We start from the raw sequence: 15,032 nt of genomic DNA, 5'->3' as shown, positions 1-15,032 counted from the left end.
ACTGGACTTTTCGACCGAACTGGTCCGACGGAACAAATCCGTCTGACAATTTGATCGTTTGTGGGCTTCATCGGACCTTTTCTATCGAAAAATCTGTTCTATCGAAAAATCTGTTTCAAATCTTTCCGACGGACTCGAGTCCGATCGAAAAATCAGTTCGTCTGTATGCTAGTCCGATGGACAAAAAAGGACGCTAGGGCAGCTATTGGCTACTGGCTATGAACTTCCTTATTCTAGTCTGGTCGTACGTCATCACGGTCGAAACGATAGGACTTTGGTGTGATCGTGTGTAGGCAAGTCCGTTTAGTTGGAACTCCGTCGAAAAGTCCTTCGGAGTTCAGTCCGACGAAAAGTCTGGTTGTGTGTATACAGCATTAGAAGTGACTAATGCAGATAGCATAGGGAAGATAAAAATCACACTTGCTGCTTTGGATTGAGGCTAGTATACATAATAGAGGGATATGGTCTGTTCATTTTTCATTTCAGAGGTTTACAACCACTTTAAGTGAGCAACAGCCAATTAACTGAGCACAGTTATGCCCCGTACACACAATCGGACTTTCCGACAACAAAATCGTGGATTTTTGTTCGAAGGTTGTTGGCTCCAACTTGTCTTGCATACACACCGTCACACAAATGTTGGCCAACAATTACAAACGTAGTGATGTACAATTCCGAGCATGCGTGGACTTTTGTGCGATGGACTCGTGTACACACGATCGGAAAGTCCGACAACAAAAATCTGTTGTCGGAAAATTTGAGAACCTGCTAGCCAACATTTGTTGGCGGAAAGTCCGATCGTTTGTACGGGGCATAAGTGTGATTTACTTTGCTCAATTTTACTTGGAAATATGTAACTATGTCTTCCCTTAAAGCGGAGTTCCAGCCTGTAAACAAAAAAAATTTAAAGTCAGCAGCTACAAATACTGTAGCTGCTGACTTTTAATACAAGGACACTCACCTGTCCAGGGATCCTGCAATGTCGGCAGCCCTAGGCGATTCGTCCATCGGCTGTGGGTTTCAGGCCCCGGCATTTTCACTAAGGGAAACAAGAAGTGAAGCCTTGTGGCTTCACAGCCTGTTTCCTACTGTGCATGTGTGAGTCGCGCTGTGCTTTCTGAATGGTCCCGCTGTCTTCTGGAACCTGTGTGTCTCCCAGAAGGCAACGGGGGGGGGAGTAGGAGGGTCCAGAAATCATAGAATGCATTAAGATTAAAAAAACCTTCTGCCTTTACAACTATTTTCTCCTTCGGCTAGCATTAGTAAATAGATGGAAAGGCATATTATATTTACTTATTTTAAACTTTTTTTTTCTTTTACATTTTTTCAGTTGCTTCCTGGTTTCTAAACACAAAAAAAACAAAGTCAGCGCTGGCCCCACAACCAACTCTCAAATGTTCACAATCTATATAGAAAAAGTTCTCTTGCTCTAGGTGCTGCAGCTCTCTCAAAGATCCACTAGGTGGCGGACTTAATCTGAAATATACAAGGAAAAGAGAGCGCACGGCTGCCCTAGTGTAATTCTATTTTAATGATACAAATGCAAAATCAAACAATAGAGGATTGCACTAACAAACATGGGACTTAGATCACATGTACAGCAGGATGTATGTCTCCTTTCCTGGTCTGAAGAAGGAGGCCCCGCCTCCGAAACATGTAGTCTTGGCAACCGTTTTTTGTTAGCTAAAGAGGAGACATCTCACTCACCTTGTCCTTCCTCTCCGGCCGCGAGTGACGTCACGCAGTGCTGGCTGGACCGTGCGCGTGCCCTACAGCAGACATAGCCTGACGACATGAAGAAACAGATTCCGCAGTCACCATCACCACTCGTTCTTGGGAGCCAACCCAGTTATACAGGCCTGGAAGGGAGATATACATCCTGCTGTACATGCGATCTAAGTCCCATGTTTGTGAGTGCAATCCTCTATTGTTTGATTTTGCATTTGTATCATTAAAATGGAAGTACACTAGGGCAGCCGTGCGCTCTCTTTTCCTTGTATAGCTTCCTGGTTTATAGCCTAGGCCAAAATTATGTCATACATCCCAGTAGTCTTCATAGGCATTTTTTTTTTCTTGTTTTTCTCAACTAAGCACATCCTCCTGTCTGTATGCCTGAGCTAAGGACAGATGGATTCCTTGAAGTAAACAATACATAAATCATCTGCCCTTACTCAAGATTGCTACAGCTAGAAATGCTGGGGGGGGGGGACGTTTTTCAAAGCGATTTCTCAACAAAATAAAGCATGGAGACATGGAGATAAGGGTGTTTGCTGTGAACATCAAAATATGTGTTAAATACTGTTTTCAGTTTGTAGTGCTCAGATACAGTTGAGTTACGCTTTGACTTTCTCTGCTTTCTGCTTTAGTTCTGCTTTAGAGAGATTGTTTGAGCCTGTTAAGTTAGTGAATGTTCGCTAAGCTTGATAAATCGAGTAAAGCTGTGTTCATGACGCATACCCAATTATGTGAAAATGAAATAATTTTTGCTTACATGTGCTGGGATGATTGAAGGGAACCTACTGTAGCTGTAGTTTTTTCACTAGTTGAACATTCACTTTGCAAACTGAAAGTGTTACTAAACCCAGGACACTGCATTCACTATATCTGGTCTCCCACAGTACACAGAACATGGAAATGCAATTATGTTAGAAAATATAAACCGCTCTACATCTTATCTCATCAGCAGTAGGGATGAGCCGAACACCCCCCGGTTCGGTTCGCACCAGAACCTGCGAACGGACTGAAAGTTCGCACGAACGTTAGAACCCCATTGACGTCTATGGGACTCGAACGTTCGAAATCAAAAGTGCTCATTTTAAAGGCTAATTTGCATGGTATTGTCCTAAAAAGGGTTTGGGGACCCGGGTCTTACCCCAGGGGACATGTATCAATGCAAAAAAAACTTTTAAAAACGGCCGTTTTTTCGGGAGCAGTGATTTTAATGATGCTTAAAGTAAAAAAAAAAAAGTGAAATATTCCTTTAAATATCGTACCTGAGGGGTGTCTATAGTATGCCTGTAAAGTGACGCGTGTTTCCCGTGTTTAGAACAGTCCCTGCACCAAATGTCATTTTTAAAGGAAAAAATCTCATTTAAAACTGCTTGCGGGTTTAATGTAATGTCGGGTCCTGGCAATATGGATGAAAATCAGTGAGACAAACGGCATGGGTACCCCCCAGTCCATTACCAGGCCCTTTGGGTCTTGTATGGATATTAAGGGGAACCCCGCACCCAAATTAAAATAAGGAAAGGTGTGGGTCCACCAGGCCCTATATACTCTGAAGAGCAGTATACAGGCTGTAGGTTTGTTGTTAAGTAGAATCTCTTTGTAATTTTGAACGGGTACATTTTTAACGTGTTTAGCTCCAGCCAAAAAATCTTTTTTAAGCTTTTTGGAAAACATAGGGAAGGGTTATCACCCCCGTGACATTTGTTTTGCTGTCTTTCCTCCTCTTCAGAAGATTTCACCTCACTTTTTGTCCCAATGGATTGGAAAGCATCAGTGGAAAGGAGAAATGTTTTTCCCATATTAACTCTTACAGGAGAGAATTTCCCTTGCTAGGGGTAGATTTATTCTCACTTCCTGTTGTCTCCTTCCGTTTGCAAGTAGGAGTTGTTTGTAAGTTAGTTGTTTGAAAGTAGGGTCCTGCCCTATATACTCAGCAGAAATTTGGGCCTTAGGTGTTGCTGTGGCCACAACACTGTAAGCCCTCACAGGGCTCTGCTGTGAAATATTAGATCAAGAATTGTAATTACATGCCCCTGTTGAACAGGAGCTGAAAAATTAGGCCTTAGGCACTGGTGCTGGTGCCACAACAATGCAACCCCTCACAGACACTCTAGTTGGAATGCAGGAACGAGCCCTGCTGCAAAGTATTGCATCAAAAATTGTAATTACACGCCCCTGTTAAACAAGGGCTGAAAAATTGGGCCTTAGGCACTGGTGCTGGTGCCACAACACTGCAACCCCTCACAGACACTCTAGTTGGAATGCAGGAACGAGCCCTGCTGCAAAGTATTACATCAAAAATCGTAATTACACGCCCCTGTTAAACAGGGGCTGAAAAATTGTGCCTTAGGCACTGGTGGTGGCACCCAGAACCAAAAATGTTCTTACAAGCTATCAGCGTGATGATTGAGGAGGAAGAGGATAATTACTCAGGGATAGTCACTCAGCATCAGCATAGGCAGTCTTTGAAGGGATCTGAGATTTCAAAAAAAATTATTCGGTTACATCAGCATCAGGTGCTTGGTAGCTGGTGGTGATCCAAGACTCATTCATTTTTATGAAGGTCAGTCAATCGACCGAGTCAGTGGACAGACGCACCCTGTGATCGGTTACCACGCCTCCAGCAGCACTGAATGTGCGTTCCGAAAGAACGCTGGATGCAGGACAGGCCAGTAGCTCAATTGCATACTGTGCAAGCTCTGGCCAGTGATCCATCCTCAAGACCCAGTAACCCAGAGGATTTTCGGTGGGAAAGGTGTCCAAGTCTGATCTTGCCCCTAGGTATTCCTGCACCATGTAAAACAGACGCTGGCGATGGTTGCTGGAACCGATCATACTTTGGGGCTGCGGACCAAAAAATTGTCTGAACGCATTGGTCAGACGGCCACCTTCTCCACCGCTCCTTCTTTGACTGACCGAAGCCTCAGCAACACGTTGTGCAGAAACAGGAGTTTGTAACCTCCCAGTCTCTGGGAACGCGTTGCACAGACCTTTCTGCAAGGCCTCCCGAAGATGTTTCATCCTCTGCTCCCTCTGCGATGGCAAGATAAGGTCCGCAACCTTACCCTTGTAACGTGGATCAAGGAGGGTTGCCAGCCAGTATTGGTCCTTCTCCTTGATACCACGAATACGAGGATCCTTACGCAGGCTTTGCAGGATCAGGGAGGCCATGCAGCGTAGGTTTGCTGAGGCATTCGGTCCGGAGTCCCCTGGGTCACTAAGGACGACATGGTCCGCAGCCACCTCCTCCCAGCCACGTACAAGTCCATGTGTTTCTTGGGACTGATCCCTTAAAGACTGCTGCTGATGCTGAGTGCCAGGCTCCACCTCCATACTGACACAATCTTCCTCCTCCTCCTCCTCCTCTTCCTCCTCGTCCTCTTCCTGTGTGATCGGCGGGCACGCAGGAACACTGTCTGGATAAAGGGGGCCTTGAGAGCTAAGGAAGTCCTCCTCTTCCTGCCTCTGTTCTGCCTCAAGTGCCCTGTCCATTATTCCACGCAGCGTGTGCTCCAACAGGTGGACAAGGGGGACAGTGTCACTGATGCATGCACTGTCACTGCTCACCATCCTCATGGCCTCCTCAAATGGTGACAGGACAGTGCATGCATCCCTGATCATGGCCCACTGGCGTGGGGAAAAAAAACCAAGCTCCCCTGACCCTGTCCTGGTGCCATAGTCGCACAGGTACTCATTGATGGCCCTCTGCTGCGTGTGCAGCCGCTGCAGCATGGCCAACGTTGAGTTCCACCTGGTGGGCATGTCACAGATTAGGCGGTTCTTGGGCAGGTTAAACTCCTTTTGGAGGTCCGTCAGCCGAGCACTGGCATTATATGACCGGCGGAAATGCACACAGACTTTCCTGGCCTGCCTCAGGACATCCTGTAAGCCCGGGTACCTGCCCAAGAACCGCTGCACCACCAAGTTAAGGACGTGAGCCAAACAGGGCACATGGGTCATTTGTCCCTGTCGGAGGGCAGAGAGGAGGTTGGTGCCATTGTCGCAAACCACCATTCCTGCCTTAAGTTGGCGTGGCTTCAACCACCTCTGAACCTGCCCCTGCAGAGCTGACAGAACCTCTGCCCCAGTGTGGCTCCTGTCCCCCAAGCACACCAGCTCAAGCACCGCATGGCATCTTTTGGCCTGCGTACTTGCGTAGCCCCTTGAACGACTACGGAGCACCGCTGGTTCCAAGGAAGAGGCCATGGAGGAAGAAGAAGAGGAGGGGGTGGAGGAGAGAGGTGTGTCACAATCATTAGCATTTTGGAGGCGTGGTGGTGGAACAACCTCCAACACTACTGCACCTTGTCCTGCATCCTTCCCAGCTGCCAGCAGAGTCACCCAATGCGCCGTGAAACTTAGGTAACGTCCCTGTCCATGCCTGCTGGACCATGAGTCAGCGGTAATATGCACCTTACCACTGACCGCCCTGTCCAGCGAGGCATGGACATTGCCTTCCACATGCTGGTAGAGAGCCGGAATCGCCTTCCGTGAGAAAAAGTGGCGTTTGGGTACCTGCCACTGAGGAACCGCACATTCCACAAACTCACGGAAGGGGGCAGAGTCTACCAACTGAAAAGGCAGCAGTTGAAGTGCTAGCAATTTTGCCAAGCTAGCATTCAACCGTTGGGCATGTGGATGGCTGGGAGCAAACTTCTTTCGGCGGTGCAGCAGCTGGGGCAGGGAAATTTGCCTGGTACAATCTGACGTCGGTGTACCAAAATCAGATTGCCCACAAGTACGTGGCTGTGACACACCTAATTCTACACCTTCATTCCTCTCAGTGCAGGTCTCAGAGAGGACTGAAGGTCTAGTGGGGTTGGAAATCTCAGCTGATGAGGAGCAAGCAGAGGTCCTCTTTGTTCTTTGGTGTGGGTCTTTTAGATACGCTTGCCAACGAACTGCATGGCAGGTCAACATATGTCTGGTCAAGCATGTGGTACCCAAGCGGGAGATGTTTTGGCCACGCGAGATACGCTTGAGACATATGTTGCAAATAGCAGCGGTGCGATCTGATGCACTTGTCTCAAAAAAGGCCCACACCAAAGAACTTTTTGAATAACGCGCAGAGACTGCAGCGCCCTGCACATGTGGAGCTTTGGGGTGTGATGCAGTCAATGCGCTGCCCTTAGGCTGGCCCCTGGAGGGCATCCTGCCTCGTTGGTGATGTGCCGCCTTCTCCTCCTCCTCCTCCTCCTCTCTCCTATCAGGCACCCACATTGAGTCAGTGACCTCATCATCCCCTCCCTCCTCATCACTGGAGCAAACCAGGCAGTATGCTGCAGCAGGGGGAGCATGACTGCCAGATTGCTGTCCTTCTTGGGCACCCCCTCTGTCCGTGCTCGTGTTACTGCCTTCATCGAGCTCAGTATCATCATCAGAGCCTTCCAAACGCTGGGCATCCTCCTGGAGCATGTACCCAACACTGTGGTCAAACAGTTCGAGGGACTCCTCAGGAGGACATGGTGGGGCTAGGGAAGGAGTCACTGATGACATTGAGCCGAGGGAAGAGGCCGCTGCTTTGCCAGACAAAGTACCCTGGGCATGGGTGAGAGAGGATGAGGAGGATGAGGACGGCTTGGTCATCCACTCGACCAAGTCTTCCGCATGTTGCGGCTCAACATGACCAGCTGCCGAAAAAAAGGCCAAGCTTGTCCCATGGCCACGTGCTGATGAGGATGCACCGTCTCCACGACCAGCACTAGACACAGAGCCTGCTTGCTCTCTCTTATTGGCTTGTGACTGTCTGCCTCTCCTTCTTGGCCTTCCAGACATACTAATGGCCTGTAGCTGCACTAAGCTGGGATATATATATATATATATATATATATATATATATATATGTACTGATACTGCAGCTAGCAAAATCAACTGCCTGCCTGTAGTATGAGAACACCACCAACCTTCTACAGGTAGCTTTAGCTGAACACTGTGAGGTGGACGCACCCCACTAACTTGTAGGTTTAGCAGAACACTGTGAGCAGGACGCACTGCACTAACTGTAAATAGTCTAGCTGCCTGACTGTGGTACTAATAGGATCAAAAGAACACCAGCAATTTTCTTCAGGTAGCTGTATTTACTGTAACAAGACAAGCCTGCCTGTCAGTAAGAAGATAACAGAAACGGATCTAGCTGAACACTGTGAGCAGGACGCACCCCACTAGCTTGTAGGTTTAGCTGAACACTGTGAGGTGGACGCACCCCACTAACTTGTAGGTTTAGCTGAACACTGTGAGCAGGACGCACCCCACTAACTTGTAGGTTTAGCAGAACACTGTGAGCAGGACGCACTGCACTAACTGTAAATAGTCTAGCTGTCTGACTGTGGTACTAATAGGATCAAAAGAACATCAGTAATTTTCTTTAAAATACTGTAACAAGACAAGCCTGCCTGTCAGTAAGAAGATAACAGGAACGGATCTAGCTGAACACTGTGAGCAGGACGCACCCCACTAGCTTGTAGGTTTAGCTGAACACTGTGAGGTGGACGCACCCCACTAACTTGTAGGTTTAGCTGAACACTGTGAGCAGGACGCACCCCACTAACTTGTAGGTTTAGCAGAACACTGTGAGCAGGACGCACTGCACTAACTGTAAATAGTCTAGCTGCCTGGCTGTGGTACTAATAGGATCAAAAGAACACCAGCAATTTTCTTCAGGTAGCTGTATTTACTGTAACAAGACAAGCCTGCCTGTCAGTAAGAAGATAACAGGAACGGATCTAGCTGAACACTGTGAGCAGGACGCACCCCACTAGCTTGTAGGTTTAGCTGAACACTGTGAGGTGGACGCACCCCACTAACTTGTAGGTTTAGCTGAACACTGTGAGCAGGACGCACCCCACTAACTTGTAGGTTTAGCAGAACACTGTGAGCAGGACGCACTGCACTAACTGTAAATAGTCTAGCTGCCTGACTGTGGTACTAATAGGATCAAAAGAACACCAGCAATTTTCTTCAGGTAGCTGTATTTACTGTAACAAGACAAGCCTGCCTGTCAGTAAGAAGATAACAGAAACGGATCTAGCTGAACACTGTGAGCAGGACGCACCCCACTAGCTTGTAGGTTTAGCTGAACACTGTGAGGTGGACGCACCCCACTAACTTGTAGGTTTAGCTGAACACTGTGAGCAGGACGCACCCCACTTACTTGTAGGTTTAGCAGAACACTGTGGGCAGGACGCACTGCACTAACTGTAAATAGTCTAGCTGCCTGACTGTGGTACTAATAGGATCAAAAGAACACCAGTAATTTTCTTTAAAATACTGTAACAAGACAAGCCTGCCTGTCAGTAAGAAGATAACAGATAGCTGAACACTGTGAGCAGGACGCACTGCACTAAATGTAAATAGTCTAGCTGCCTGACTGTGGTACTAATAGGATCAAAAGAACACCAGTGATTTTCTTCAAAATGCTGTAACAAGACAAGCCTGCCTGTCAGTAGGAATATAACAGGAACGGATCTAGCTGAACACTGTGAGCAGGACGCACTGCACTAAATGTAAATAGTCTAGAAGATAACAGGAATGGATCTAGCTAAACTGAATACAGTGTATATATATATATATATATATATATATATATGCAACACCTGGGATGCATATATATACACAATACACTTTAAGTGCAGCTAACTGACTGACTGTCCTGCCTAATCTAGCTAACTCAAATGAAATGACACTGTCTCTCTCTCTCTCTAAGCACACCGGAACACACTGCACAGGGCCGCCGTGCAGGCGGCCTTATATAGTGTGGGGCGTGTACTAAATCCCCTGAGCCATAATTGGCCAAAGCCTCCTTGGCTTTGGCCAATTATGGCTCTCTGTTAAGGCGGCGCTGTGATTGGCCAAGCATGCGGGTCATAGTGCATGCTTGGCCAATCATCAGCAAGCAATGCACTGCGATGCAGCAGTGAATTATGGACCGTGACGCGCCACACGAATTTGGCGCGAACGGCCCATATCGTTCGCAATTCGACGAACGAACGAACAGCCGATGTTCGAGTCGAACATGGGTTCGACTCGAACACGAAGCTCATCCCTAATCAGCAGTATTCAGAAGTCTCGTGACTTCTCTAATGCCCTGTACACACGACCGGTTTTCCCGTTGGAACAAACTCTGAAGGTTTTTCCGACGAAATTCCGCTGAAACTGTCTTGCATACACACGATCACACCAAAGTCCGACCGTTCAGAACGCGGTGACATACAACACGTACGACGGGACTAGAAAAAGGAAGTTCAATAGCCGGTAGCCAATAGCTTCCGTCTTGTACTTGCAACAGAGCATGCATCGTTTTTGGTACATCGGAATAGCATACAGACGAGCGCTTTGCCCAATAGGAATTGGTTCCGTCGGAAATATTTAGAACATGTTCCATTTCTAGGTCCGTCAGAATTTTCTACGTAAAAAGTCCGATGAGGCCTACACACGATCGGAATATACGATAAAGATCTTCCGTCTGACTTTTTCTGTTGGACATTCTGCTCGTGTGTACGGGGCATTAGTGTCTGGTTAAAGCTTGTAGGAGGAGTTTTCATTCTGCTCTGACTGTCCTGTGAGACTCTATGACCCCTGACCCGCTGTCTGAACAGTGCTGATTGGTCCTGTGCTGATCACATGCACCCTCTCAAAAAAAAAAAAAAAAACCTCTCTAGCAATACATACCAAACTGAGCATGTGCAGGGTGCCCCAGAGGCTCTGTGCTATTAGGAAATGGATTGGGGACAGTGGAAGAAGGGGAGGATCAGAGAAGACAGCATCAAACAGCCTTTTTACACAATATACAGGATTAACCCCTTATGTTCCACAGTGAGTATAACAAGCATGCTTTACTGCATATACAGACTGATTTTACTGTTGTGGATTTAGTAACACTTGAACATTCAGTTTGCTAAGAGAACTCTTTCTACAACTTCGGAACATCAGCCCCAGTGAGCTTACAGTGGCTTTGGTGTGGCTCACATGCTATACTGTACATAAAGTTCCATATTTAACATGTTACTTTGTTTTTTTTATTACAGCTGAACTGAACACCATTGCCCCCATCATCTCCAACTTTTTCTTGGCCTCGTATGCTTTGATCAATTTCTCATGCTTCCATGCTTCATTTGCAAAATCTCCAGGTCAGTATAATCCATATGTACAAGATTGGCCTTTGGTTCTAGTGAGTCTTGTGCAAAATAATACTACAGTACATGGCCCTGAGAAAAAACATTCTTCACTGTGCTTGTAAGTGTTGTTACTGAAGGTCTGTTTTGCACTTTTAAGATTCAGGGTTTGGCAATATTTATGCATTTATTATAGGTACTTGTATAGCACTGTCAATTTATGCAACATTTTACATATACAGTATATTGTACATTCACATCCGTCCCTGCCCTCAAGGAGCTTACAATCCAAGCCACAATAAAAGCCCAGCGCCAACGATGGACTATCTGGAGAGCTCTAAACAGGACATGTGGTATATAACTCGTATATATTTACCATACCATGTGCTCAGACATTTTGTATACATAAACCATAACCTATACAAAAAAGTGGAGGGAGAAAAAAAAAAAAAAAAGGACCACCCGTGCAGCTGGACCAACCGTAGCTGGTAGATACAGATCATCACAAAGAAACAAATAAAGCCCAGCGCTCAGGGTATATTAAGCGCAAACTGCAACAGACATAAATCAATAAATTAAGTAGTTTAATAAACCAATAATAATTGACAGTAATGACTACTGAATAATAAAACCAAAATGTAAAAAAATGTTGCAGGAAGCACCACAGTAACACAAGATTAAAAAACCACAATGACAAAATCTTTAAAAAGTTAAATGATATAGCATCAAGTTTCAATAAGTAAAAGGCACTTGCATTGACGGACAGTCAGCCTTCGAGCAACAGGAGACCAGCAAAGGAGATCAGTCCAAAAAAATCCCCAACCGAAAACAATGGGTGAAATGGTAGAAGCGGAGTACAGTACTTACAACAGGAGGCAATGGATGAAATGAAAAGAGCAGAGAAAAGTGGAGAGGAGAACGTTCACGACTGCCCCATGGTATAGGGAGTCTAGCATCGTACAGGGGAGCTCGCCGGCTCCAGTATGCTGTTGACTGGCTGTGGCATGCGCTGAGCCGAAGCTCCGCCGTGAAGTTAGTAAAGTTAGTCTGTAAACTAAGGTCTGTTTTGTTCGTTTATAGCAGCAGTTTGTTATTTTATAAACTTACAGCAGGCCGTGGCCATCTTAAGTGTGGGCATCTGAAGCCAGACTGTATTTCTTCCTGGATCTCATCCTTACAGATCTCGCACATGCTCAGTGCAGCACAAGTAGTGTAATAGGTTTCAGTTCAGGTTTCCATAGGAACGGCAGTGTCAGAGGAAGTTGCCGCCCCTTCCCAGAAGGCATTGCAAACAGGAAATGATGCGATGAGCCACGGCTTTTGAACAGACAACACTGCCTCTACTGTGCTAACATATCACCCAGTGTTGTCAGCTCAGCCTAGTTCTCTTCTCCTTTAATACAAAGCATCTTCTCATCTCCATAACATATGGGGAAGTTTTTTGAAAACATGAACAGCTTAGGATATTTAACTCTGCTTTACAGGATAAGGTCTTCATCTGAAGATTCCACTAACTTCTGCTGACATGCTTGGAAGTGGTGTCTAAGTCCCAGTACGCAGTGGGGTTGATTTACTAAAGCTGGAGGGCACTCTCCAGTCTGGCTTCAGATGCCCACACATAAGATGGCCACGGCCTGCTGTAAGTTTATAAAATAACAAACTGCTGCTATAAACGAACAAAACAGACCTTAGTTTACAGACTAACTTTACTAACTTCACGGCGGAGCTTCGGCTCAGCGCATGCCACAGCCAGTCAACAGCATACTGGAGCCGGCGAGCTCCCCTGTACGATGCTAGACTCCCTATACCACGGGGCAGTCGTGAACGTTCTCCTCTCCACTTTTCTCTGCTCCTTTCATTTCATCCATTGCCTCCTGTTGTAAGTACTGTACTCTGCTTCCACCATTTCACCCATTGTTTTCGGTTGGGGATTTTTTTGGACTGATCTCCTTTGCTGGTCTCCTGTTGCTCGAAGGCTGACTGTCCATCAATGCAAGTGCCTTTTACTTATTGAAACTTGATGCTATACCATTTAACTTTTTAAAGATTTTGTCATTGTGGTTTTTTAATCTTGTGTTACTGTGGTGCTTCCTGCAACATTTTTTTACATTTTGGTTTTATTATTCAATAGTCATTACTGTCAATTATTATTGGTTTATTAAACTACTTCATTTATTGATTTATGTCTGTTGCAGTTTGCGCTTAATATACCCTGAGCACCAGGCTTTTATTTGTTTCTTTGTGATGATCTGTGATGATCTGTATCTACCAGCTACGGTTGGTCCAGCTGCACGGGTGGCTTTATTTGTTTCTTTACAATCCAAGCCCCTATCTCACATTCATACGTATGTAGTGGTACCCCCGTAGGAGCTGCTGAGTATTGTGGTCCACCTGTCACCCCGCCCAGCCCGGCATTCACCTCTCACACACTCCGAGACATAGAACAGTCCATGTACTTTGTTTTTGTGTTTTTATTGAGGAGATTGAACTTGGATGGGGTAAGGGAAGTATGGGATGCCCATTAGAAATAGTAGAACTTACTTGGGACAACTCTACACACTCTGGTATATAATCTCCATTTCTCCTCCTACACATTGCTTCCTCTCTAATCTTCACTCATTTAACCACTTCCTGCCGAATGACAGCCGGGCGGTAGTTCAGTTACCCTGACTGGGGGTGTCATATGACATCCAGCAGGATAACTGCTGGCTTGCATCGCGGCGATTGGTGGTGCGGCGTGTCAGTCTGACACATCGCTACACCGATCTCGGTAAAGAGCCTCTGGCGGAGGCTCTTTACCACGTGATCAGCGGTGTCCAATCACGGCTGATCACGATGTAAACAGGAAGAGCCATTGATCGGATTTTCCTCACTCGCGTCTGTCAGACGCGAGCAGAGGAGAGCTGATCAGCGGCTCTCCTGACAGGGGGAGTCTGTGCTGATTGTTTATGAGCGCAGCCCCCACCAGGGAGATGGCAATCAGTGCCCAGGCAGATGGAAATCAGTGCCCATCAGCAATGCCTACCAGTGCCATCAGTGATGCCTCATCGGTGCCACCTTATCAGTGCCCGTCAGTGCCACGTATCAGTGCCCATCAGTTACGCGTATTAGTGCCCAGCAGTGCCGTCTATCAGTGACCAGCAGTGCCGCCTATCAGTGCCACCCATAAGTACCCATCAGTGCAGCCTTTCAGTGCCCATGTAAATAGAGAGAACCGCGCTTAACAAACAAATGTGTATAAAACTAGCAGCAGCATATAGTGCGATCACACCAAATTAAATAGTTCAAGAAAAAGGAAAGCTGCGCTCAAACTGAACAGTCTGTGCAAATGACATCAGAGATATTGATATCCTTCCAGATAAACAGCACCGCCACCGTGTATATTGAAGCAGTAGTGACAATCCACCCTAATAGTTAAACCTGCTTACCAGATGGCAAGCGTAAAAGGGCAAGTGGCTATAGCCCAGCCAAGGCCTTTCAGCTTGCTGGCGCTCCCGATGTTCATATGGGGGGTAAAACTCCAGATTCAATTGCGTTGCCACATATCACCGTCACGGAAGCCACGGGTAACCAAGAAGGAAGAAGAACTCACCATAGTATAAAATCTTTCTAGTATTTAATTATAAAACAAGTAGTAACTTACAGTTAGTTTAGTAAAATCGCGTATACAAAAAGCCGGCCGGCATACAAACAAACAAACGGAGCCCGTCCTCTACTCCGGAAGCGTGGTGACGTCAGTGCGTACCTTCCCAGACGCGTTTCGTCATCATCTGACGTTGTCAATGGGGAACGGGCCACGCAGCGACTCACCACCATATAAAGGAAGCCAAGCCTCGTTCTGAATCCCGAGCATCAAGGCGCCATTTTGAGTGTGGGAAAAAATTCCCTTAACCTACAAACGTCACGGAAGGGAGCGTGTCACTACAAGCATCCCTCCCAAGACAGGCGGCAACCTACAAACGTCACGGAAGGGAACATGTCACTACATGCATCCCTCCCAAGACAGGCAGCAACCTAACACAATTGAGCCCAACATTGATGTCAGCTACAACAGTGTAAGTGTATCGTTAAATGTGAACAAGATATGAATGTTATAAAATAATAAAAAATGAAAAATGTATAAAAATGAAAAAGAAAATGAAATATAAAATGTAAGACCCCTAACCCATCAATGTAGCCTATCAGTGCCCATCA

General features: G+C 46.4%; 1 protein-coding gene across 1 annotated transcript in view; it reads left to right on the top strand.

Moving 5' to 3' along the window:
* SLC12A1 (solute carrier family 12 member 1) overlaps positions 1-15,032 on the top strand; it is a 199,763-nt gene that overhangs the window by 77,202 nt on the left and 107,529 nt on the right. Inside the window, exon 13 of the mRNA XM_073618670.1 lies at positions 10,752-10,853. Coding sequence (XP_073474771.1) covers positions 10,752-10,853 — 102 coding nt within the window. The remainder of the gene's footprint in view (positions 1-10,751; positions 10,854-15,032) is intronic.

This window comes from Aquarana catesbeiana, linkage group LG03, assembly GCF_042186555.1.
Source record: "Aquarana catesbeiana isolate 2022-GZ linkage group LG03, ASM4218655v1, whole genome shotgun sequence".
NCBI lineage: Eukaryota > Metazoa > Chordata > Amphibia > Anura > Ranidae > Aquarana > Aquarana catesbeiana.
This window is presented reverse-complemented; position numbering and strand designations above follow the sequence as displayed.